The 27,865-nt window shown below is 33.5% G+C and overlaps 1 protein-coding gene across 11 annotated transcripts; it reads left to right on the top strand.

Moving 5' to 3' along the window:
• The first annotated feature begins 401 nt into the window (after positions 1-401).
• LOC122318833 lies at positions 402-27,865 on the top strand. Of its 11 annotated transcripts, XM_043136504.1 has the most exons (17): positions 404-628; positions 4,822-4,981; positions 8,318-12,215; positions 13,235-13,726; positions 14,432-14,665; positions 16,599-17,087; positions 17,864-18,025; positions 19,132-19,629; positions 20,352-20,513; positions 20,876-21,370; positions 21,838-21,999; positions 22,921-23,151; positions 23,913-24,074; positions 24,433-24,927; positions 25,695-25,856; positions 26,586-27,309; positions 27,533-27,865. In XM_043136504.1, exons 3-16 carry the CDS (start codon positions 8,637-8,639, stop codon positions 27,189-27,191), a joined length of 7,929 nt encoding a protein of 2,642 aa, XP_042992438.1. In that variant the 5' UTR covers positions 404-628; positions 4,822-4,981; positions 8,318-8,636; the 3' UTR covers positions 27,192-27,309; positions 27,533-27,865. The 11 variants fall into 11 exon arrangements, with proteins under 11 accessions (XP_042992447.1, XP_042992440.1, XP_042992439.1 ...); XM_043136506.1 differs by lacking the exon at positions 21,838-21,999 and having other exon boundaries at positions 403-628; positions 20,876-21,206; positions 22,988-23,151; XM_043136505.1 differs by lacking the exon at positions 22,921-23,151 and having other exon boundaries at positions 403-628.

Here is a 27,865-nt window from a genome sequence, read left to right as displayed (position 1 = left end):
CATTTTTCAATTTTTCGCTTCAAATTTTCATTCCTAATAGTAGGTAGAATGTCCAACTATTATTCATATAATTTATGAAAGATTCCCTAATTTTCTCGAAATATTTAAATAGAATAGGAAGAGAATAAAAAATAGGAAGCAAGGTATTTCTCAAAATTGGATAATTAAAATTAAGAAAGAAGATTATTTTAGCAAATTTTAGCTAAATTTCGTAAGTCCCAATGTGAATGGCACTGGTAATTTGGTGATTCTTTTATAGAATTTTTCGTAAGTTTCCATGTAAAAATTTTTAAATAAAGTTATTATTTTATCAATTCTGCTACTATAGACGTAGCATGTGGAGGCCCGGTACACGGCGCTGATGTGGCATATTATATTCAAAAGACTATAAAACACGGAGGAAGACGAAGAAAACGCATCCCAGAACCAAGCACGTCCTTTACCTCTCTCTTCTCTTCCTCTCTCTCAGACGGCAGAACCCTTCGTCCAAAATCTTTGACGTCCGAACCCTTCGCTCTTAGATCTCTTCCTCTCTCTCAGGTTTGAGAATCACCGTCTGCCAGTTCTCTTCCTCTCTCTCAGATCGGCGTTTTGGACAGAGTCACTGAGCTCGGCCGCTTCGAACCAGGTAACACTACTTTGCAAGTTAACAGCTTTTCAATATCACTCGTCGGCCGCTACCCATGCTGTGTTGTTCTCGCGCCGTACCCACGCTCATGCTTTTATTGTGCGCATTAATCATTTTGCTTCAGTGGAAGGAGTAGTCAGTATGTTAACAAACAAAACCAAACATCGATCTTTTCTACTTACTTGGTTAGCTTTTGATGCTCTGTGTGCGGTTGGTGAAGTCCTTCAGTGGAAGAGAGTAAAATCGTGGTGTATTAGAAAATCATTAAATCGTGCTCCATTCCCACACCGACCAAGATCAACAATGGCATGTACTAAAATGACAAGAAAACAAGGATAAAATGATGCACAGCAAGAAGGCGATATACCAGTAGTCCGCTGTCAAAACACCCAAACCACTAACTCGGAAAAAACAGATATGAAAAAAACTACCAGAAACCCAATTGAAATAGATAATAACCCGTGGAAAAAAATGAGAATGAAAATTGAAATATAAATAAGAGAATCAGAGTGAAATTCTTGCTGCTTACCGTGCCTTGTTTTCTCAATCTTGTGAAAGTCTTAAAGAGCCCAACGGTTTGGTTAGTGCTAACGGCAGCCATTGTTGTGAATCTTGTACTTGAGACTGCTAATCAATGAGAGGGAGAGCGGGATAAAAGACTGGGTGTCACGGCTCTTCTTGAATTGAAAGAAGCTGGGGACTTGAAATAAACGGCCATGGCCAAAATAAAACAAAAGAGAAAAAAAGGTTTTCGCTTTGTGTACGGATACAAATGAAATACAAATTTGAGGAACGCGATTGATCTATAAAACGAAGCATTTCAGTACTCTTTCCACCATAAAGAGTCAGTCATATGCTCAACTTAGCCAGTCTTGATCATGTTTTACTTCTAAATGCCGATCGATATTTTGATTCCGTGACCTTCTTTGCGTAATTTGCAGTCTTGATGCGGGATGGAGGAGGACATAAAGTGAGGTACGTATGTGCTTGCTTCTTGATCTATCTCAAGATTTATATAGGATAATGATAGCCTTATTCCCATTTTATCACTGTTTTACCATTTTATTTTAATTTTTTAATTTTTTTTAAAATTTTTTTTGTACTTAATAATTAGGCAAGTGACTATCACTAATATTATATATTTTTTAAATTTCTTTTAATGACTAAGAATGTCAAAAAGATATTTAAAAAAAATGATAAAAAAATAAATACAATAATGGTAAGTGCATCATTACTTTAATAGTACCATCACAATTAATTAGCCAATCGTTTTAAATCCATTGAATTTATGGTTGAATTTAAATATTGGTAAGAGTAGCATTTTTCATATATTATTATTATTATTATTATTATTATTATTATTTTCTTTTTGGCCCCTGGGTTTATGGCGTCTTCCCATTTTATTTTCTTGGTACTTCTTTCTTGGAGCAATTTTTTTCCTTTTAGCCCCCACTTTTATGGCATATTTCCTTCTCTATCCCTGCCTTTATGACATTTAACTTAAAATTAAAATTCTCATCTCTCGCTAAAATCAAAAACGCGATTTTTCAGTTTGGCGGCTTCATCATTTAACTATCATCATCTGTTATAATGTAGAATGCTGGACGCCCACATACGGATTGACAGTCAAAAACTAATCAAAAACGGTTTTGATTTTTAAAATATATTTTTTAATATTATTTTTATTTTATAATTTAAAAACTTAAATTATTTATTTTATTTTATATAAAAATTTTAAAAAATTATAATTATTAAATAAAATAAGATAAAATTTTTTATGAAAATAAATAACGCTATCATAATGCTTCTTTTTCAGCTTTTGTTTTTTTCTTATTCACTATGTCTTACTTGTTTTCGATCGGCCGTTGTACGGTTTACTTTTTCTTCCATTGTAAGCCAGTCGTATTTCCAACTTCTGCCGCGCTCTATTATTCATTCGACCGACAGGGATGCCATGCAGATTACATTGAGGGCATAAGTAGTATTTTCTTTTTAAGAATATCTTCCTGTTTAGATCTTAAATTGAGGAGAGGTAAATTAAATTATTTATAAATAATAATAAAAAATTAAAATAATAGAGTAAATTTTATGAAATATATTTATGATAAATTTAAATATATTTATGAAAAGTTAAAAAGAGTCATGAAGGTATTGAGTTGAAAAAAATTGTAGATCTTAATTGTAAAGAGCTTTTTGAGTTGAGGTGAGTATAATACTTTTATAATATGATATTTGGATGTTTGTCTTAGTTTAAAATTAGAGTAAATTAAGTTGATTTTAGTCCAGTTCAAATTCTAAACGTATCTAACATTTTATATTACATATTATACATAATTCTTATTCATCATCATTATATTACATGTTATACATAATTTTTTTATTTTTTTTATTTTTACAAATAGTGTAAAAATGATAAATAAAAAATTTTATTTAATTTTAATAGAAATGAAACACAAAAAATTTCAAAAAGTAATAAAAAAAATTAAAACAAAATGTAATACTCTCGCACATAAAGATCGAGATTTTGCCAAATCAAACTGAAGATGAAACTTCTATTGTATCTACAATAAAGAATTTTACACTTAAATATATAAATAATAAATATACAGATATACTACATTAATTAAGAGTAAACTATTTTATTTTACTTCGGCCGGCTATGTACCTGCTTTTTCTTCCAATATTATGGATCCCCTTTTTATGTATAGGATTATTGTCATCTTTGATTTACTTTGCACTGAGGGTCAAAGTACTTTTTTAAATTTAATTTTAAAGAAATATAATATATTTTATAGTGTTTTAAATATATTATTTCTAAATAACAAATAAATTTTTAATACTAAAGCTTATTACAATAAACTATATTTCTCACCATAATATCAAACGTGCAGGTAGATTATTACAATTAGATTTCTCGATTGGTTTTCATTCTTGTTTTAAATTTCTTTTCTTTACTCAGATATAATTTTTAAATAAATTTACTAGTCTTGTATCTATGATCGAATATCATATTTTGTTTGATCCATTTTAATTTAAAAATTACAAAAGTCTATTAAGCACTTAATTAGTTTATATATATTTTAATAATCAAAGCTAAAATTAACATGTACCTGCCCCTTAATAATTTAAAAAAAAAGGACATGTTAATTCTTATATGATGACAAGATATCTGACAATTTGTCTATATTTGTTTTAAGAAGCTTTTCCCAACCCACGTATTTAGAGGAAAACCTTTTCCTATTTAAAACAAAAACTTCAAATATGTCCAAATCAGCAATATTAAATGGAAAGCAATGGACACTTAAAATAAGAAAGAAGATTTATTTTAACTAATTTCAACTGAAGTTTATAAATTTCAATGTAAATATTTGTACAAGGTGGGACATTTGTCAAATAACCCACCCATAACTATGTTTAAAAAAATTAAAAAAAAAAAACTATGGACACCCTCGTACGGATTGTCAGAGTGAAAAGTCAAATAAAAATGCAATTAGTTTGATCGGGTCCTTATAAATATCATTTCTCATTTGCCCTGCTTTGTTCTAACTTTTTCTGGTCTCTTATTATTATTATTATTATTATTATTGATCGTAAGTATTTACTCTTTTCTCTATTATGATGAGTCAGTCATATTTTTGACTCTGCTGACGCTGTATAAAGTTAAGGCGATTGAGAACTAGCACATCTTTCTCTTTTATTTAATTAAATTTTTGAACCTCACGAGGATACAGAAAGACACCTACCACCTTTAAATATTGGACCACACGATTAAATAATTTAATATTTTTGTTCAATTTGTCAAAATGGGTTGCATGTAAATAACGTATTAATTAATATTTTTTTCACACAAAGAGACAAATGAGGAGGCCGACCTGCACACGATAAGTTTTAGATCTGCACACGATATATTCTTTTAGAATTTATTCTAGAGTTTGTGTAGAAGATGAGAGTTTCATTTCGTGGGCTACGCAGAGTATTAATTTGAATTAATCGACCACCTACTCAGTTTGTCGTGTTGATGCCAGAACGTACATTCAATTATTATTTTTCTTTTACAAAATAAATGGAGCATTTATGAAGTTTCAATTATTTATCTTTTGAGGCTTCTGATTTTTTTTGGTGTCTCATTCCTTGTCACTTGTCACCTGATTACCACTCCAATTGAATACTCTGGCCGGTGGAACGAAATAAAGGGGAAGATATATTGGACGGCCGAACCCATTGTTCTTAGATCTCTTCCTCTCTCTCAGATTTGAGAATCACCGTCTGCCAGTTCTCTTCCTCTCTCTCAGATCGGCGTTTTGGACGGAGTCACTGAGCTCGGCCGCTACCCACTTTTCAGCTTCGAACCAGGTAACTCTACTTTGCAAGTTAACAGCTTTTCAATATCAATGTCGGCCGCTACCCATACTGTGTTGTTCTCGCTCAATACCCACGCACATGCTTTTATAATGCGCATTAATTATTTTGCAAAAGCGCATTAATTATTTTGCTTCAGTGGAAGGAGTAGTCAGTATGTTAACAAACAAAACCAAACATCGATCTTTTCTACGCTAGCTTTTGATGCTCTGTGTGCTGTTGGTGAAGTCCTTCAGTGGAAGAAAGTAAAATCATGGTGTAACTGTCAAAACACCCAAAACACTAACTCAGAAAAAACAGATAAAAAAAACTACCCGAAACCCAATTGAAACAGATAATAATCCGTGGGAAAATATGAGAATCAAAGTTGAAATATAAATAAGCGATTCAGAAAGTGAAATCTTGCTTACCTTACCTTGTTTTCTCAATCTTGTGAAAGTCTCATAGAGCCCAACGGTTTAGTTAGTGCTATCGGCAGCCATTGGAGTGAATCTTGTACTCGAGACTGCTAATCTATGAGAGCGGATAAAAGACTGGGTCTCTTCTTCAATTCAAAGAAGCTGGGGACTTGAAAGAAACGGCCATGGCCAAGATAAAACAAAAGAGGAGAAAAGGTCTTGGCTTTGTCTGCGGATACAAATGAAATCCAAATTTGAGGAACGCGATTGATCTATAAAATGAAACGTTTCAGTACTCTTCCCACAGATGTCAGAACGTTTCAGATGTCAGCTCCCAAATCCTTCATTGCAAAGTGTTCTGACATCTGTTTCTTCAAATTATTGATCTCATCAATACTATTCCCTGCAATAAGCATGTCATTCACATACAACAACAGAATAATATACGAATTGTCAAAATGCCTGACATAGCAACAGTGATCTGCCTGACACCTAATGTACCCTGCATTGTGCATAAAGTTAACAAATTTCTTGTACCACTGTATAGGAGGTTGCTTCAGGCAATGCAAACTCTTCTTCAATCTGCAAACTGAACCTTCCTTTCCCTGTACCACAATCCCCTCAGGCTAGTCTAGTGCATGTAGATATCTTCTTCAAGGTCTCCATGAAAAAAAACTATCTTCACATCTAACTGCTCAAAAAATAGATTTTCAGTAGCAACCATAACCAGTATCATCCAGTATCATCCTGATGGTTGTGATCTTCAGAGTAATCAATATCTTGCTTCTGCTGAAAGCCTTTAACAACAAGTCTGACCTTGTACCTCTTACTGCCATCATGCTTAGTTTTCACCCTGTACAGCCACTTGTTGTGTAATGCCTTCTTACCTGATAGAAGTTCTGTCAACTCATATGTCTGATTCCCTAACAGGGAATCTATCTCATCTTTTATGCCAGCTCCTACTTGCTAGAATTTTCATTTTGCAAGGTTTTTTCGTAACTCAGCGGTCCTCCACCATCTGTCAACAAAATGTAATTTAAAGTAGGTGAGAAACGCTATGGAGGACATGTCCTAACTGACCTGCGAACTGCAACTGTAGGAGTAGACGGTTCTGAAACTGCTTGCGGAAAAATAAGAGTGGGTGCATTGGACCCACTCTCCCCGTCACTCACATCTCTACACTGCACTGTGACCTCTGGCAGGTCATCCAATCTTACAAACTCGGACTCCTAAGGAGCTACTACAAGAGCTGTACTAGAGTTATCCTTGTACATAATTTTCTCATTGAAAATCACATTCCTGCTCTTATGATTCCCCGACCCTGATCATCCCAGAAACGATAGCCAAATGCCTTGTCTCCATAGCCAATGAAATAACATTTCATTGACTTAGCCTCAAGTTTACTCCGAGTATTAGAATCAATAAGCACATAAGAAAGACAACCAAAAGTTTTAAGGTGAGAAAGTTTGACCTCTTTATCGCTCCAAACCTCCACAGGCAATCCACAATCCAGTGGAACTGATGACCCTCTAATTATCAAGTAAACGGCAGTGCTGATTGCATCTGCCCAGAAAGTGGGTGGTAGTCTAGCGTGCAACCTCATGCTTCTAGCATGCTCATTAATGGTTCTGTTCATACGCTCAGCAACTCCATTTTGCTGTGGTGTCCCAGGATTGGTCTTCTCCATTCTGATACTCAGAGTTGCACAATACTCCTTGAACCCACCATCGACATACTCACCACCATTATCAGACCTTAACCATTTCAGTTTCAAGTCTGTCTCTGTGTCAACCATTGCTTTCCAAATTTTGAAAATATTAATTACGTCAGATTTATGCTTAAAAAAATAAACGGTCATCAATGAACGTGACATAGTAGCGAAAACCTCCAAGAGATGCCACTAGGGAAGGACCCCACACATTTGTGTGCACAAGATCCAATCTTCCTATCTTAGGCGTTTTGCCATTTTTCAAGAAGCTGACCTTCTTTTGTTTCCCCATAACACAACTCTCACACATACTGAGATCAACTGACTTCAGTTCTGGTAGCTTGCCTCTAGACAGAAGTTCTTTTATACACGACTCCTATGGCCAAGCCTGCAATGCCACAAATCTGCTGTGCTCTCTGCAACAGTAGTAGCAATAGTGTTAATTAAACCCGTAGTCATATATAGTGTACCAGTTTTCTTACCCCCCGAGCCAGTACCAATGCCCTTTTTGTGACCTTCCAGGTGTTATCTCAGAACACCACTGAATGACCACACTCACCACACTTGTACGAAATGTTGAAATCCTCCCTGAAAATCCACTAATCCTTCAACAATCACGTTCACAACTTCCTCTACACTCCAACAAATTTTAAAAAAATAACATAAAAATAAATGAAGAGATGAAGACACATAAGAAGTTCTTTAGTTTCAGATCACAAATAAATAGAATGAGAAACCAAATTGTACCCATTTACATGACGCCAACCAAACAAATCTCTTCAAATTTATAACGATTGACAAAAAAAACAAAAAAAATTGGTTCAATTTGGATAGTGAAATGAGATGAAATTTGAATAAAATTTTATTTGTTAATATTATTTTTATTTTAAAATTTAAAAAAATAAAATTGTGTATTATATTTTATATAAAAATATAAAAAACTATAACAATTAAATGAGATTGAAATAGTTTTGCTGTCAAAAAAACCTTAATTTGGAGGGTCGACCTTAATTTGGAGGGTCGTTATCATTTCTTGTCTTTCGGGCTTCTTTTTGAGCCTTTTTTCCCCCTTTCTCTATCTCATTTTATTTATTGGTTGTAAAGGTTTGCTTTTTCCACCATTTTCTGTCAGTCATATTTCCAATTTGGTTTTCAAAATTTATTGTAATGATGGCTTTTATAATCTTACTATCTCCTAATGTGTACACAAATTTGAATGCTCAGCACACAACATACTGCTTGGAGGATCTATCACCGACTTTGGGTGACCACATAATTTCTATGTTCTTCCGGAAGGTGTATTGCTTGCTATTAATATTAACTCATCATCTTGTGGAATGAAAGCCTTGGCCCCTCTTTAGGCTGTTTGTTGGACTCATTTTGCCTCTGAAGTACTCTCACTCCCAAAGTCCAATCTATCTTCATTTTCCTATTCTCTCTTACCTCCATCTTTGTTTTTCTTATCTCTTATTGATACAATAGTTATTTGGTTGCTTTTCTACTTGCACAAAAATCCAAAAAAAAAAAAACCACTAGAACAAAAATGGCGGAGAATATCGTTATTTCAGTTGTTGCAAAAATAGCAGAATACACTGTTGCACCTGTTGGTCGGTGGCTATGCTATTCATTTCACTTCAACAGCAACATAGAGAATCTGAAGACTCAGGCAGAGCATTTGCGGGAGGCTAAAGACATGGTGCAACACTCAGTTGATGTTGCTGTAAGAAACGAAGAGGAAATTTATCCTGTTGTTAGCACGTGGTTGACAGATGTAGATCGTATTACAGAATTGGCCACCAGGAGACTTCGTGAAAGCGAAGAAGAAGCAGGTACGAGGAGCTCTAATGCAGCTTGCCTAAACTTGAAACAACGGCATCGATTAAGTCGGGAAGCAAAGAAGATCGTGGAAAGTATTGCCCAACTTTTTGCCAATGGAAAGTTTGGAAAAGTTTCGAATCCTACTCTTCCTTCAGAAGAAATGGTCTACAAAGGCAACATAGAGAACCTGAAGAATCAGGAAGAGGAGCTGCAACATGCGCGAGAAAGGGTGCAACTCTCGGTTGTTGCTGCTTCAAGAAATGGTGAGGAAATTTATTCTGATGTTAGCAAGTGGTTGACAGATGTAGATCGTATTACAGTATTGGCCACCAAGATACTTCGTGAAAGCGAAGAAGAAGCAAGTACGAGGAGCTCTAATGCGGCTGGCCTAAACTTGCAGCAACGACATCAATTAAGTCGGGAAGCAAAGAAGATTGTGGAAAATATTGCCCAACTTTTTACCAGACTTCATAACAATGGAAACTTTGAAAAAGTTTCGATTCCTACTCTTCCTTCAGAAGAAATGGACTACAGAAGCAACATAGAGAATCTGAAGAATCAGGAAGAGGAGCTGCAACATGCTCGAGAAAGGGTGCGACCCTCAGTTGTTGCTGCTTTAAGAAATGGTGAGGAAATTTATTCTGATGTTAGCAAGTGGTTGACAGATGTAGATCGTATTACAGAATCGGCCACCAAGATACTTCGTGAAAGCGAAGAAGAAGCACGTACGAGGAGCTCTAATGCGGCTGGCCTAAACTTGCAACAACGACATGAATTAAGTCGGGAAGCAAAGAAGATCGTGGAAAATATTGTCCAACTTTTTGCCAAACTTCGTAACAATGGAAACTTTGAAAAAGTTTCGAAACCTCCTACTTTGCAAAACATGGTACCTAAGCAAAGCAAGGATTACATGATCTTGGGTTCGAGGATGTCAGTTATAAAGAGAATTATGGAGGCATTGAGAGATGGTAGTTTCAACAGGATCGGCGTGTCGGGGTTGGCTGGAGTTGGAAAGAGTACATTGATGAAAGAAATTTGCAGGCAAGTCAAGGAAAAAAGGTTATTCGATGAGGTGGCTCTGGCAGAAGTGACAAACAGCCCCAACCTATGTCGAATTCAAGGAGAAATTGCAAGCATGCTAAATTTACAGTTCGATTCAAATGAAACAAAAAGCAAAAGAGCAGATCGTCTAGAGAAGAGGTTAAAAAATGGCAATGAGATACTCGTAATCTTGGATGATATATGGATGGAACTTGATTTGAAAGAAATAGGAATTCCTTCTGGAGGATGCAAACTACTACTGACATCCAGAGATCAACGGGTACTAGCTTCTCGTATGGACACCGAAAAGAACTTCAAACTCGACATTTTAGGGGTAGAAGAAGCATGGACCTTATTTGAAAAGATGGCAGGTGTTTCTTTCAAAGATGATCCTCGTTTGCAGAACGAAGCAATTAAGGTAGCTAAAGAGTGTGCGGGTCTTCCGATTGCACTTGTAACAGTTTCTAAGGCATTAAAGGATCATAAGGATTTGAGTATCTGGAAGGATGCCCTGGTGCAACTAAGAAGGCCCCCTCCAGAACATGACACAGAAATATGGTTACCTGTATATTCTTGTATAAAGTTGAGTTATAAACATCTTGTTGGTGAAGAGATCAAATCCCTCTTTTTGCTTTGTGCTCAACAAGGTTATGTCATCTCCTATCAGGACTTGTTGAGATATGGTTTTGGTTTGCGTTTATTCCCTGGCGCTTATACGATGGAAGATGCAAGCAACAGACTAAAAGGATTAGTTTTGAAACTCCAAGATTCTTGTTTGCTAATACAAAGTCCACATAGCTCCAAGGAATTTTACATGCATGATGTTGTTCGTCATGTCGCTACAATGATTGCGTCAAATGATCGTAATATGTTTGTCATGAGAGGCAATGGTGGGCAAACAACATGGGCATTTGGGGATGCACTAAAAACATGCGAGGTGCTCTCTATTCATGGTGCACATCATATCCATAAATATCCCAATAAAGTAGAATGTCCTAAATTAAGATACTTTCATGTTCAGTGTAAAGATTCATATTTGAATTCATATTTGAAATGGCCAATCGAAGACATTATCTTCCAAGGGATGAACATGCTCGAAGACATTATCTTCCAAGGGATGGACAAGCTCGAAGTTCTGAGTTTAACAAAGATACGACTTTCATCTCTTTGGCCACTTACAAAGCTACAAACATTGTGTCTACATGAATGTGAGCTGATGGATATTCATGTGATTGGAGAACTCAACACTTTAGTAATTCTTAGTCTTGCTCGTTCTTCCATTTCAAATTTGCCAAGTGAAATAAGGTTGTTGACTAGTTTGCGGTTATTGGATTTGACTTATTGTGTTAGACTTAAGGTGATTCCTCCTAATGTCTTGTCAAGCTTGGTCAACTTAGAAGAGTTGTATATGCAAGGAATCAAAGTCCAATGGGAGGTTGAAGGACCCAGAAATGAAGGACAAAATGCTAGCCTTGCAGAGCTAAAGAAATTGTCGCACTTGACCACTTTAGAGATGGATATTTCGGATGCCAACTATATACCGAAAGATTTGTTTACTGAAAAGTTTGAGAGATACAAGATATGCATTGGAGATATCAAGCCATGGGACACATTATTTACGGTAGAGGCAATCTCAAGAGCGTTAAAATTCAAGAATATGAGCTTCCAATTGGACTTTGAGATCAAAATGCTACTGAAAAGGACAGAATATCTTCATTTAGACAGCTCGAACTGTACTAAGAGTGTCTTATATGAATTAAATAGAGAGAATTTTCAAAAACTGAAGCATCTCCATATCCAAATCAATGGGGATATTAAGCGTATCCTTGAGTTGAGGACACCAGCTGTTGCCTTTCCTATCCTGGAGACATTTGTTTTGAAAGATATGTTCAGCTTGGAAGAAATTTGTCGGGGCAAACTTCTGTTGTCATCCTTCAAAAACTTGAAAGTTTTAAAAGTGGTTAACTGTGATAAATTAAGATTTATCTTCTCATCATCTATAGTCAGAGGCCTTTCACTACTTGAAGAATTGAACATAACAAGCTGCAACAACATGGGTGCAATATTCGTGAAAGAAGAAGAAGACGGAATAGAAGATCATGGAGATATGATGGTGTTCGGTCGACTTCAAACCTTGGTGCTAAATGATCTTCCAAAGCTCGTGGGCTTCCTAAGCACAAAAGATTCATTAATGGCTGATTGTAGAGAAACCAATTCAGAGGGCAACCATGATCTTCAGTTGCCACTTCTACATCATGATCAGGTACATTACACGAGTATGTAATTACTGGAAAAGTATTCAGATCCACACATTGCACAAGTCCATATAAATCATGTGTCAAGCACACCGCATTATCAATCATAAGTATAAGAATTTATAATAATAATTTTATAAAACTATACTTTAAGAATAAATTTTATAATATTTTTTTATATAACTCTCTCTCATTTTCAAAATCTAAAAAATACCGAATTCAAACGATCTCACAGTAATTCACAAACTATCTTACTAATATTCATAAAATTTTTATTTCATTTCACCCCTCAAACAAACCACAACAAAAATAGAAAGTGATAAATACTACAACTGATTGATTAACAAAATTATAATCTTTTCAAAATAAATTATAATAAATTACTTACATGGTTTTTAATGCATGTTTGTTTGGACTTTTTCAAAGTGGTACTGGTGTTTTAAAAAGATTTTAAAAAGATTCTAATCTCTTTCTGTCAAAATCAGTCGTCGCAAGCTCACCAAAATTATAGTGCCAAAATTGCCCCCCTGTCCACGATGTAGCAATAGTTTGCCACACCATGATGAATAATAGAATAATACATGTTTATATATACATTCAGCATTCTAAATGATTAAAAAATATATATAGTAAAAACACTAAGAAAATATAAATGCAAATAAACTAAAAGAATAAAAATAAGAATATGAAAACTTTAATAATAACTCTATTTGAATGCTTTTACAAATCATCTTAAATAAGAAACAAGAACACATTAATTGTAAATACTCATTTGTCATATTTTTGTTAACTATTATGGCATGACAAATGAGTATTTACGATTAATGGTATGATATGATGACTTTGTATCCTTGGGAGCTCTATTGAGAATTTTATAGATGGACTACATTGATTTTTTAAGGGATCATTGTTTCCAAGTTTGTGCTATTTTATTTTCTATCTCCGATTTAATTTACATATATTCAAAATCAATGCATAAAACTACATATTTACATCTTTAATTGATACAAAGAATATAATCCGACAGGTTTCCTTTCCAAGCTTGCAAACACTGTGTATGTGGGGTCTACCCAAAATAAAGTACGTATGGAGCTGTGGACAAGAACCCAAAACAGTTTTCTCAGGTCTCGAGCAATTGCAAGTACTTGAGATTGAGGATTGTGGGGTGGAGGAAATTGTTGCATTTGAAAGAGGAGGAGAAGCAGTAGCAATTATTGAGATTGAGGATTGTGGGGGGGAGGAAATTGTTGCATTTGAAAGAGGAGGAGAAGCAGTAGCAATTAGGACTTTGATGTTCCCTCAAGTAACTAAGTTGAAGTTTAGAAATTTACTGAAACTCAAGTGGTTTTACAAAGGAGTGCATGTTTCAAAATGGCCAATGCTGAAAGAGATGAAAATTGAAAGATGCGAGAAAGTGGAGATATTTGCTTCAGAAGTTGTGAGTTTTGAAAAAACAGTTAAAGATCAAAGGCAGTTTGAGATGTCCAATATTAAACAACCCCTTTTCTCGGTGGATGAGGTAATTAAAGAAATTAAATTTATTGGCTCTCTTAAGATTTTCTCGTATACATCCCAATATTATAAAGTCATTTTGATCCCTCCTTAAGTTCATAAATTTAATTAATTAATCTTTAGGAACTATAAATTTAATTACAATATTAATCATTATTAAAGAATATTTAAATTTATTTGATTATTCTGTATAAATTAAATGACAAAAACATTCATATATATGTTTTTTAATGCATTTATAAAAGTGCATGTTAAAGTCCTATTGTTCGGATTTTTTCAAAGTGGTACCGGCCGTGTTTTAATTTTTTTAAAAGAAAAAGATAGATTCGAATCTTTTTCCGTCAAGATAAGTTCATCAAAATTACAGTGCCAAAAATGCCACTCTTTCCACCATAATCAATAATAGAATAATACATGCAGTTTATATATAAATTCAACATTGTAAAAGATTAATATATATATATATATATATATATATATTAAAAACTACATGCATTCATATATAGCTTGAATTCCATGACTTGCGAATTTTAATTAATAGATTTTATATATTAATGCTTAGTTGTTCCACAATATATAACTTCAATTAATGTTAAGCCATACATATATTTATATATAAACCATAAGATCAGTATGTTGGTTCTGTTATGACTTGGATTAATACGGGATATCATGTCTTAACTAACTACTCTTTATCCCATGAATTTTACAGGACTCATTCCCTAGCTTGGAGACACTGTGGATTTCTGATTGTCAAGAGTTGTTTCATGTCTTTCCAACGGCAATATTAATGCGAAGTCTAACTGATCTACGAATACAATTCTGCAGTTCTTTAGAAATTATATTTGGAAAGCTGGATGGACAAAATGGTAAAGAGCCACAAGTTTTAATATCCCCAGGGTCAAGAACAGAAGAAAGTGGAGCAATAACAAATTTTGCATCAACAGTACGTATACACTCTACATAGACTTCAATTCAATTCCTGAATGAAGAAAGTTACAGCTGTGACCAATAAGTCCGGGTACCAACCCAGTTACTCATCTGTTTTAAACCCCCCCCGCACACAATAAGTGTCAGACACTGTCTAAAAAAACTTTAGAAACTTTGATGACAGCCCTTTTGAGATGCGAGACTCTGTATAAATAGAGATGTCCATCTCGACTTGTCTATGAGACACCAATCCACACCACTCCCACCCTCCAAAAGAGGGAAAAGACTCACTACCCTACTCCAAAAGAGGAAAGGGACTCACTACCCTATTCCTCCAAAAGAGGAAAGGGAATAATCTATTTCAATTTATTTTCATTACCCTAATAAAACCCACTAACAACCGTAACTGAAAAGTAAAACAAAGTAGCATAGTACATCACTACCCAATCCCACTAACTGCACCGTATACTCTGTGCTACTCTAACCCACTAATTGCGACGTGCTCTCCACTAACAGAACAGTCATCTGTTGCATATGCTCGTTTCCGTGCCCATGCCCGTTGCTGCCCATGCTCAGGAAAAAACCAGCCCCGTCGCTGTCTCCTCTCACATGCACATGCACATATTCAATTTCGTTTATGCATCGAAGCCCAGAGGCCAAACAACCTCCTCTTCGTTCAGACCCCATGCGCAGAGCCACCGAGAGCTTTATTCCATACACACACAAAAACCAACTAGACTAACCAGATTTAATACAAAAAATAAAAGAAGAAAACAACAAAACTGCCTGACTTTGATTCAAAAAAGCTCCGACCATCATCCCCAAAAAATCCACCGTGAACTTCGGCCAGATTCCACCCCAAAGATGCTTTATCCCCTCCATACCGCTCGGCATGCATCCCCCAGAAAAACCCCTGTTTTCCATGGTTAAAACAGAGTATATATACCCCGTGGAGAAGCACCCCAAAACAGTAAGCAAACATCATCTCCCGAACAGCAAACTAATCGAGCCACACCGTGAACCCTCGCTGCCATCCCCTCAGAAGACCAACACCACATGGTCTGGGACGCCGGCCATACATATCCGAAAACTCCATTTCCCACCGAGAAGGACTCTCTGCCCAAACCGGGTGAAATGATATGGGTAAGGACACGGACCCAGGCCTTGTGATGGTCCTTCAAACAGAGCAAAAACTCAGCTAAACAAGACAGAACCGCTCTTATTAAAAGCATCCCCGAATGGTTAGCTTTGCCCATACCATGACCACGACTAAGAACGACGTCGAGGCCCTCCTTCACCACCTTGCAAGTATCACTACGCCCACTGCGAGATATAAAAGGAAGGATGGCTTCGGGCTCCTTGATCGGGAGGATGGCTGCCACCTCCAAACTAATACTTTCTTGTAAACATAAAAACACACAAACAGAAAAAAGGGAACGGGAAAAAGGACCTTAAACTAAGAGGGAAACAGAGAGATGGAGGGAGGGGGAGCCTAGGCTCCCACCTCTCTCAGACGAAACTCAGCCTTAGTTTTTCTAGAGAGATGGAGGAGCTTCTCTCTCTATACGGCCTTAGTTTTTGCTCTATGTGAGACACGGATTTACACTCTACATAGTTGAAATATATATATAGTATACATTCACAAATTGTCACATTTGAGGTTGTGGCTGAAGATAGTACCATAGTCTTGGGTCATAAAAGTTAGATTTGAAAAAAAATGATGGGACTTTTCTAAAAAGATTTTGTAAAAAAAAAACACGCATTCTATAAATCTGAAATTTGGCATATTTTTGTCAACTGTTATATAGCATGGTGAATGGTATTTTCGAAGGGACCAATTTGTGCTATTTTACCCCCTTTTCCCATTTTAATTTTTCATATTTTCAAATTTGAAGCAGATAAATTTATATTTGGAGTCTTTAATTGATACAAAGAATATTATCCGACAGGTTTCCTTTCCTAGCTTGCAAACACTGCATATGAAGTATCTACGCAAGATAAAGCACATATGGAGTGAATATTCCAAAACAGTTTTCAATTTTCAAAGTCTGCAAAACATAAATGCTTGCAGATGTGAGAGTCTGAAAAGTTTATTTCCAATCTCGATCATCAGATGTCTCGAGCAATTGCAAGTACTTGAGATTGAGAATTGTGGGGTGGAGGAAATTGTTGCAGTTGAAGGAGGAGGAGGAGAAGCAATTAGGACTTTGGTGTTCCCTCAAGTAACCCAGTTGAAGTTTAGCGATTTACCGAGACTCAAGTGGTTTTGCCAAGGAGTGTATGTTACAAAATGGCCGATGCTGAAAAAGATGAAAATTGTAAGATGCGAAAAAGTGGAGATATTTGCTTCAGAAGTTGTGAGCTTTGAAAAAACAGTTAAAGATCAGAGGCAGTTCGAGATGTCCAATATTAAACAACCCCTTTTCTTGGTGAATGAGGTAATTAAAGAAATTAAATTTACTGGCTCTCTTAAGATTTCCTCATATATATCCCAATATTATAAAATCATTTTGATCCCTCCTTAATTTCATAAATTTAATTAATTAATCTTTAGGAACTATAAATTTAATTACAATATTAATCATTATTAAAGAATACTTAAATTTAATTGATTATTCTTTATAAATTAAATGACAAAAACACTCGTATATATGTTTTTTAATGCATTTATAAAAGTGCATGTTAAAGTCCCATTGTTTGGACTTTTTCAAAGTGGTACCGGTGTTTTAATTTTTTGTTAAAAAAATAGATTCGAATCTTTTTCCGTCAAAATAGTCATCGCAAGTTCATCAAAATTACAGTGCCAAAAATGCGACTCTTTCCACCATAATCAATAATAGAATAATACATGCAGTTATATATACATTCAACATTCTAAAAGATTAATATATACATATATATATATTAAAAATGGTCAAATTTTGCTTTACTACTTTTAAGTGGGGGAATTAAATTGATGAAAACTGCATGCATTCAGATATAGCTTGAATTCCATGACTTGCGCACTTAAATTAATAGGTTTTATATATTAATGCTTAGTCGTTCCACACTATATAACTTCAATTAATGTATAAACCAAAAACATCAGTACGTTCTTCCATAATTGGTTATACCTTTTTTTTTTTAATTGGTTATAGCTGATTCTGTTATGACGTTCGGTTAATATGGGATATCATGTCTTAACTAATTACTCTTTATCCCATGAATTTTACAGCACTCATTCCCCAGCTTGGAGACACTGGAATTTTTGTACATGGGTTCGTTAGAAATTATATTTGGAAAGCTGGAGGGGCAAAATGGTAAAGAACCACAAGTTTTAATATCCCCAGCATCAGGGACAGAAGAAAGTGGAGCAACCACACACTTTGCGTCGACCGTACGTATACACTCTATATACATAGTCGAAATATATATATACACTCTATGCCCCCAATATACATAGTCGAAATATATATATACACTCTATGCCCCCAAATTATAATTGCATCCCTCTACTGAGGTTGTATTGTGAAATCATTTTGATCTCTCTCCTTATAAAGTTGATAAAATTAATTAATTAGTCTTTCGAAAATATAGATTTAATTACAGTATTAATCATTATTAAAATAAATACTCAAATCTCATCATCCTGTATATCAGGTTGATAAAGAAATAATTAAATAACCAAAACAGAAAGAATTATAAGTATTACAACTGATTTATTAACAAAATTATAATCTCTACAGAATAAATTACTTATATGATTTTTTAATGCATTAATTAAAATTTGAAATAACTTAAATTCAAATTTTTATAAGAAAAAGTTTCTGTTTAGGTCTCAATTTTAAAAGTTTTAAACCCACGAATTAGAGGCTCGTTGCTGGAAACATTAAATAAAGGTGTTGAAGTATTACCAACAAACAAAACATATGAAACCTCATATTTAAGACTGGAAATTGTTTTTATCTTATTATATTTGTCTATTACAATATGGTATTCTTTCATTAAATTAGATGATGTATTTTTAGCAGATATATTGTACTATAAATCATAAACATTCCCAACGCTAGTGGCTTGTGAACCAATTGGCATCCCCTGCCCCTAAACTATATAAATTGCATTCCTCTATTGAGGTTGTAGCTGAAGCACCATAGTCTTGAGTCATAAATGTTAGATTCGAAAAAATATGGTGGGACTTTTCTAAAACAATTTTCAAATAAAAAAGCCTATTGTGTACGTAAATATGAAATTTGGCATATTTTTGTTAACTGTTATAGCATTTCAAATTGAGTATTTACAATGGCATGATATAATGACTTTGTATCCTTGGGAGCTCTGATGAGAATTTTATAGATGGATTATATTGATTTTTGAGTGGACCATTATTCCCAAATTTGTGCTATTTTATACTCTTTCTCTAGTTTAATTTTCATATTTTCAAATTTGAAGCATAGAAATATATCTTTGGCGTCTTTAATTGATACAAAGAACATAATCCGACAGGTTTCCTTCCCTAGCTTGCAAACATTGTGTATGAAGGATCTACCCAAATTAAAGCACGTATGGAGCTATGACCAAGAACCCAAAACAGTTTTCAATTTTCAAAATCTGCAAAACATAAATGCTTGGAGATGTAAGAGTTTGAAAAGTTTATTTCCAATCTCGGTCATCAATTGTCTCAAGCAATTGCAATTACTTGAGATTGAGGATTGTGGGGTGGAGGAAATTGTTGTAGTTGAAAGAGGAGGAGAAGCAGTAGCAATTAGGACATTGGTGTTCCCTCAAGTAACCCAGTTGAAGTTTAGCTATTTAGGGAGACTCAAGTGGTTTTGCAAAGGAGTGTATGTTTCAAAATGGCCGATGCTGAAAGAGATGACAATTGATGGATGCGACAAAGTGGAGATATTTGCTTCAGAAGTTGTGAGCTTTGAAAAAACAGTTAAAGATCAGAGGCAGTTCGAAATGTCCAATATTAAACAACCCATTTTCTTGGTGAATGAGGTAATTAAAGAAATTAAATTTACTGGCTCTCTTAAGATTTCCTCATATACATCCCAATATTATAAAATCATTTTGATCCCTCCTTAATTTCATAAATTTAATTAATTAATATTTAGGAACTATAAATTTAATTACAATATTAATCATTATTAAAGAATATTTAAATTTATTTGATTATTCTGTATAAATTAAATGACAAAAACATTCGTATATATGTTTTTTAATGCATTTATAAAAGTGCATGTTAAAGTCCTATTGTTTGGAATTTTTCAAAGTGGTACCGGCCGTGTTTTAATTTTTTTAAAAGAAAAAGATAGATTCGAATCTTTTTCCGTCAAAATGGTCATGCCAAAAATGCCACTCTTTCCACCATAATCAATAATAGAATAATACATGCAGTTTATATATAAATTCAACATTCTAAAAGATTAAAATATATATATATATTAAAAACTACATGCAGTCAGATATAGCTTGAATTCCATGACTTGCGAACTTTAATTATTAGATTTTATATATTAATGCTTAGTTGTTCCACATTATATAACTTCAATTAATGTTAAGCCATATATACATATATATAAACCAAAAGATCAGTACGTTATTCCTTAATTGGTTATAGCTTCTATTTTTTTTAGTTGGTTATAGCTGGTTCTGTTCTGACGTTGGAATTCGGGATATCATGTCTTAACTAACTACTCTTTATCTCATGAATTTTACAGCACTCATTCCCCAGCTTGGAGACACTGGAAATTTCGAACATGGATTCATTAGAAATTATATTTGGAAAGCTGGAGGGGCAAAATGGTATAGAACCACAAGTTTTAATATCCCCAGAGTCAAGGACAGAAGAAAGTGGAGCAATCACGAATTTTGCATCAACAGTACGTATACACTCTACATAGTTGAAATATATATATAGTATAGTATACATTCACAAATTGTCACATTTGAGGTTATGGCTGAAGATAGTACCATAGTCTTGGGTCATAAAAGTTAGATTTGACAAAAAATGATGGGACTTTTCTAAAAAGATTTTGGGAAAAAAAAAAAAAACGCATTCTATAAATTTGAAATTTGGCATATTTTGTCAACTGTTATATAGCATGGTGAATGGTATTTTCGAAGGGACCAATTTGTGCTATTTTACCCCCTTTTCCCATTTTAATTTTTCATATTTTCAAATTTGACACAAAGAAATATATATTTGGAGTCTTTAATTGATACAAATAACTTAATCTTACAGGTTGCCTTCCCTAGCTTGCAAACACTGCGCATGAAGGATCTACACAAATTAAAGCACGTATGGAGTGAATATTCCAAAACAGTTTTCAATTTTCAAAATCTGGAAGTAATACAAGCTGTGAGATGTGAGAGTCTGAAAAGTTTATTTCCAATCTCGATCATCAGATGTCTCGAGCAATTGCAAGTACTTGAGATTGAGAATTGTGGGGTGGAGGAAATTGTTGCAGTTGAAAGAGGAGGAGGAGGAGGAGAAGCAATTAGGACTTTGGTGTTCCCTCAAGTAACCCAGTTGAAGTTTAGCGATTTATCGAGACTCAAGTGGTTTTGCCAAGGAGTGTATGTTACAAAATGGCCGATGCTGAAAGAGATGACAATTGATGGATGCGACAAAGTGGAGATATTTGCTTCAGAAGTTGTGAGCTTTGAAAAAACAGTTAAAGATCAAAGGCAGTTCGAAATGTCCAATATTAAACAACCCCTTTTCTTGGTGAATGAGGTAATTAAAGAAATTAAATATACTAGCTCTCTTAAGATTTCCTCATATACATCCCAATATTATAAAATCATTTTGATCCCTCCTTAATTTCATAAATTTAATTAATTAATCTTTAGGAACTATAAATTTAATTACAATATTAATCATTATTAAAGAATACTTAAATTTATTTGATTATTCTGTATAAATTAAATGACAAAAACACTCGTATATATGTTTTTTAATGCATTTATAAAAGTGCATGTTAAAGTCCCATTGTTTGGACTTTTTCAAAGTGGTCCCATTGTTTGGACTTTTTGAAAGTTGTTCCACAATATATAACTTCAATTAATGTTAAGCTATATAGATATATATATATAACAAAAGATCACTAAGTTATTCCTTTATTGGTTATAGCCTTTTTTTAGTTGGGTTAATACGGGATATTATGTCTTAACTAATTACTCTTTATCCCATGAATTTTACAGCACTCATTCCCCAGCTTGGAGACACTGGAATTTTGGGACATGGATTCGTTAGAAATTATATTTGTAAAGCTGGAGGGGCAAAATGGTAAAGAACCACAAGTTTTAATATCCCCAGCGTCAGGGACAGAAGAAAGTGGAGCAACCACACACTTTGTGTCAACCGTACGTATACACTCTATATACATAGTCGAAATATTTATAGTATCAATCATAAACACTCCCAACGGCCTCCCCTGCATGCCCCCAAATTATAATTGCATCCCTCTACTGAGATTGTATTGTGAAATCATTTTGATCTCTCTCCTTATAAAGTTGATAAAATTAATTAATTAGTCTTTCGAAAATATAGATTTAATTACAGTATTAATCATTATTAAAATAAATACTCAAATCTCATCATCCTGTATATCAGGTTGATAAAGAAATAATTAAATAACGAAAACAGAAAGAATTATAAGTATTACAACTGATTTATTAACAAAATTATAATCTCTACAGAATAAATTACTTATATGATTTTTTAATGCATTAATTAAAATTTGAAATAACTTAAATTCAAATTTTTATAAGAAAAAGTTTCTGTTTAGGTCTCAATTTTAAAAGTTTTAAACCCACGAATTAGAGGCTTGTTGCTGGAAACATTAAATAAAGGTGTTGAAGTATTACCAACAAACAAAACATATGAAACCTCATATTTAAGACTGGAAATTGTTTTTATCTTATTATATTTGTCTATTACAATATGGTATTCTTTCATTAAATTAGATGATGTATTTTTAGCAGATATATTGTACTATAAATCATAAACATTCCCAACGCTAGTGGCTTGTGAACCAATTGGCATCCCATGCCCCTAAACTATATAAATTGCATTCCTCTATTGAGGTTGTAGCTGAAGCACCATAGTCTTGAGTCATAAATGTTAGATTCGAAAAAAATTTTCAAATAAAAAAAGCCTATTGTGCACGTAAATATGAAATTTGGCATATTTTTGTTAACTGTTATAGCATTTCAAATTGAGTATTTACAATTGCATGATATAATGACTTTGTATCCTTGGGAGCTCTGATGAGAATTTTATAGATCGTGTTCCCTCAAGTAACCCAGTTGAAGTTCAGCGATTTACCGAGACTCAAGTCGTTTTGCCAAGGAGTGTATGTTACAAAATGGCCGATGCTGAAAAAGATGAAAATTGAAAGATGCGAGAAAATTGAGATTTTTGCTTCAGAAGTTGTGAGCTTTGAAAAAACAGTTAAAGATCAGAGGCAGTTCGAAATGTCCAATATTAAACAACCCCTTTTCTTGATGAATGAGGTAATTAAAGAAATTAAATTTACTGGCTCTCTTAAGATTTCCTCATATACATCCCAATATTATAAAATCATTCTGATCCCTCCTTAATTTCATAAATTTAATTAATTAATCTTTAGGAACTATAAATTTAATTACAATATTAATCATTATTAAAGAATACTTAAATTTATTTGATTATTCTGTATAAATTAAATGACAAAAACACTCGTATATATGTTTTTTAATGCATTTATAAAAGTGCATGTTAAAGTCCCATTGTTTGGACTTTTTCAAAGTGGTACCGGTGTTTTAATTTTTTGTTAAAAAAATAGATTCGAATATTTTTCCATCAAAATAGTCATGCCAAAAATGCCACTCTTTCCACCATAATCAATAATAGAATAATACATGCAGTTATATATACATTCAACATTCTAAAAGATTAATATATATATTAAAAATATAATTGTAAAATGGTCAAATTTTGCTTTACTACTTTTAAGTGGGGGAATTAAATTGATGTGTTGTCACTAAGATGAAAACTGCATGCATTCAGATATAGCTTGAATTCCATGACTTGCGCACTTAAATTAATAGATTTTATATATTAATGCTTAGTTGTTCCACAATATATAACTTCAATTAATGTTAAGCTATATAGATATATATATATAACAAAAGATCACTAAGTTATTCCTTTATTGGTTATAGCCTTTTTTCTGTTGGGTTAATACGGGATATTATGTCTTAACTAATTACTCTTTATCCCATGAATTTTACAGCACTCATTCCCCAGCTTGGAGACACTGGAATTTTGGGACATGGATTCGTTAGAAATTATATTTGGAAAGCTGGAGGGGCAAAATGGTAAAGAACCACAAGTTTTAATATCCCCAGAGTCAGGGACAGAAGAAAGTGGAGCAATCACAAATTTTGCATCAACAGTACGTATACACTCTACATAGTTGAAATATATATATAGTATACATTCACAAATTGTCACATTTGAGGTTGTGGCTGAAGATAGTACTATAGTCTTGGGTGATAAAAGTTAGATTTGACAAAAAATGATGGGACTTTTTTAAAAAGATTTTGGGAAAAAAAAAAAAAAACGCATTCTATAAATTTGAAATTTGGCATATTTTGTCAACTGTTATATAGCATGGTGAATGGTATTTTCGAAGGGACCAATTTGTGCTATTTTACCCCCTTTTCCCATTTTAATTTTTCATATTTTCAAATTTGACACAAAGAAATATATATTTGGAGTCTTTAATTGATACAAATAACTTAATCTTACAGGTTGCCTTCCCTAGCTTGCAAACACTGCGCATGAAGGATCTACACAAATTAAAGCACGTATGGAGTGAATATTCCAAAACAGTTTTCAATTTTCAAAATCTGGAAGTAATACAAGCTGTGAGATGTGAGAGTCTGAAAAGTTTATTTCCAATCTCGATCATCAGATGTCTCGAGCAATTGCAAGTACTTGAGATTGAGAATTGTGGGGTGGAGGAAATTGTTGCAGTTGAAAGAGGAGGAGGAGGAGGAGAAGCAATTAGGACTTTGGTGTTCCCTCAAGTAACCCAGTTGAAGTTTAGCGATTTATCGAGACTCAAGTGGTTTTGCCAAGGAGTGTATGTTACAAAATGGCCGATGCTGAAAGAGATGACAATTGATGGATGCGACAAAGTGGAGATATTTGCTTCAGAAGTTGTGAGCTTTGAAAAAACAGTTAAAGATCAAAGGCAGTTCGAAATGTCCAATATTAAACAACCCCTTTTCTTGGTGAATGAGGTAATTAAAGAAATTAAATATACTAGCTCTCTTAAGATTTCCTCATATACATCCCAATATTATAAAATCATTTTGATCCCTCCTTAATTTCATAAATTTAATTAATTAATCTTTAGGAACTATAAATTTAATTACAATATTAATCATTATTAAAGAATACTTAAATTTATTTGATTATTCTGTATAAATTAAATGACAAAAACACTCGTATATATGTTTTTTAATGCATTTATAAAAGTGCATGTTAAAGTCCCATTGTTTGGACTTTTCCAAAGTGGTACCGGTGTTTTAATTTTTTGTTACAAAAATAGATTCGAATCTTTTTCCGTCAAAATAGTCATCGCAAGTTCATCAAAATTACAGTGCCAAAAATGCGACTCTTTCCACCATAATCAATAATAGAATAATACATGCAGTTATATATACATTCAACATTCTAAAAGATTAATATATATATATTAAAAATGGTCAAATTTTGCTTTACTACTTTTAAGTGGGGGAATTAAATTGATGAAAACTGCATGCATTCAGATATAGCTTGAATTCCATGACTTGCGCACTTAAATTAATAGATTTTATATATTAATGCTTAGTCGTTCCACACTATATAACTTCAATTAATGTATAAACCAAAAAGATCAGTACGTTCTTCCTTAATTGGTTATAGCTTTTTTTTTTAATTGGTTATAGCTGATTCTGTTATGACGTTCGGTTAATACGGGATATTATGTCTTAACTAATTACTCTTTATCCCATGAATTTTACAGCACTCATTCCCCAGCTTGGAGACACTGGAATTTTTGAACATGGGTTCGTTAGAAATTATATTTGGAATGCTGGAGGGGCAAAATGGTAAAGAACCACAAGTTTTAATATCCCCAGCATCAGGGACAGAAGAAAGTGGAGCAACCACACACTTTGCGTCGACCGTACGTATACACTCTATATACATAGTCGAAATATATATATACACTCTATGCCCCCAATATACATAGTCGAAATATATATATACACTCTATGCCCCCAAATTATAATTGCATCCCTCTACTGAGGTTGTATTGTGAAATCATTTTGATCTCTCTCCTTATAAAGTTGATAAAATTAATTAATTAGTCTTTCTAAAATATAGATTTAATTACAGTATTAATCATTAAATAACGAAAACAGAAAGAATTTTAAGTATTAGAACTGATTTATTAACAAAATTATAATCTCTACATAATAAATTACTTATATGATTTTTTAATGCATTAATTGAAATTTGAAATAACTTAAATTCATATTTTTATAAGAAAAAGTTTCTGTTTAGGTCTCAATTTTAAAAGTTTTAAACCCACGAATTAGAGGCTCGTTGCTGGAAACATGAAATAAAGGTGTTGAAGTATTACCAACAAACAAAACATATGAAACCATATTTAAGACTGGAAATTGTTTTTATCTTATTATATTTGTTTTTTACAATATGATATTTCTTTCATTAAATTAGATGATGTATTATTAGGATGATCAAACTGCATGCAGACATATCGATGCTCACTTTTACAAATACATCAAATATATTTAATTCTACTCGAGCTGAAATATATTTCTTATAGTTTCTGTTATGTTGGATGGGGTATGGGTTATAACCACTGTTGCTGTTCTAATTTATTTTATAGCTCTCGTTTCCGAGCTTGAAGAAGTTGCACATTCGGTGGATGTGTAAGTTGGAAATTATATGGCAGGATCAAGTCACCGCGACTTCTTTTCCCAATATTCAAGAATTGGACATTCTTAGTTGTGACAAGTTGTTGCACGTCTTTCAATCTAAGTTGCATACAACAACAACAACATTGATGCAAAGTCTGACTAGTCTACGTATATGGTGCTGTGATTCATTAGAAACTATATTTGGAAATATGGAGGGGCAAAATGGTAAAGAACCACTAGTTTTAATAGCTCCAAGTTCAGGTACGGAAGAAAGTGTAGCGAGAGAAGACGGAATAGCCAGATATATTGAGTTCCCCATACTAACTGAATTGTCACTCTATGGATTGCCAAAACTCAAGTGGATTTTCGAAGGGGTGCATACTAATTTGAAATCATGGCCTTCATTGAAAACATTATTCCTGGAGGAATGTGGTGAACAAGTGAACAAAATGATTTGGGCTTCAAATTTTGCAAGCAGCAGTAGTAGTCAAGAGAACCAACTCCATACTTGGATTCAACAACCCACTTTTCAGTCACGGAGTCTTAAGTACACCAAAGCTAACAGCAGTATATGATGATTGCAGTTGGATTTCGAAGCGGAATTTGTATTGGGAGGATGACCTTAATACCACCACACGTTGTCTTTGGGAGGAGTCAAATCAATATGATACTCGATTGTTATTTAGAGAAAGGGTAAGTATATTCCCAACTTACAAAATCATGAGTTTTTTTTTATTTTATTTTATTTTAATCTTTGAATAACAATCGAGTATCATAATTTGATATTTGAAAGCCAAGTGAACGGCAGGATGGCTTTGATATTTCTTTATTTTTTTTAATGAAAAGCTTCGTTTATGATAATTTGATATTTAAAACTTTTATCTTTATAAATATGTTGTTTTCTGTCAATGGGAAGGTTGAGAATTCGGAAGGAGATGAAGATCATCCTTAATATGCATGCAGCAGCTGGATTAATGTAGCTTTTCAATGCAGAATTTGTGGATTCAATGGTGATGTTCTTTCTTTTGATGAAGTCAGTGGGGGTAGAGGACCCTTCATTCCCATTAATGTTTAATTATGGTTTGCTTGTTTTATTATGTCTTCTTTTTTTTCAAATCTCTCCTATATGTACGAGAGAATGCCAAAAAACAAAAGTTTGACATTGTATTGATTTGATATAACTCCTCATGAAGTACTGTTGTTAACAACTCCGATGTTGCCAACAAATAAACTTGAATTATTTTGATTA

The sequence above is a fragment of the Carya illinoinensis genome, chromosome 8 (assembly GCF_018687715.1).
Source record: "Carya illinoinensis cultivar Pawnee chromosome 8, C.illinoinensisPawnee_v1, whole genome shotgun sequence".
In the NCBI taxonomy this organism is placed as follows: domain Eukaryota; kingdom Viridiplantae; phylum Streptophyta; class Magnoliopsida; order Fagales; family Juglandaceae; genus Carya; species Carya illinoinensis.
Note: the sequence above shows the minus strand (reverse complement) of the source record. Positions and strands in the feature narration are given on the sequence as shown.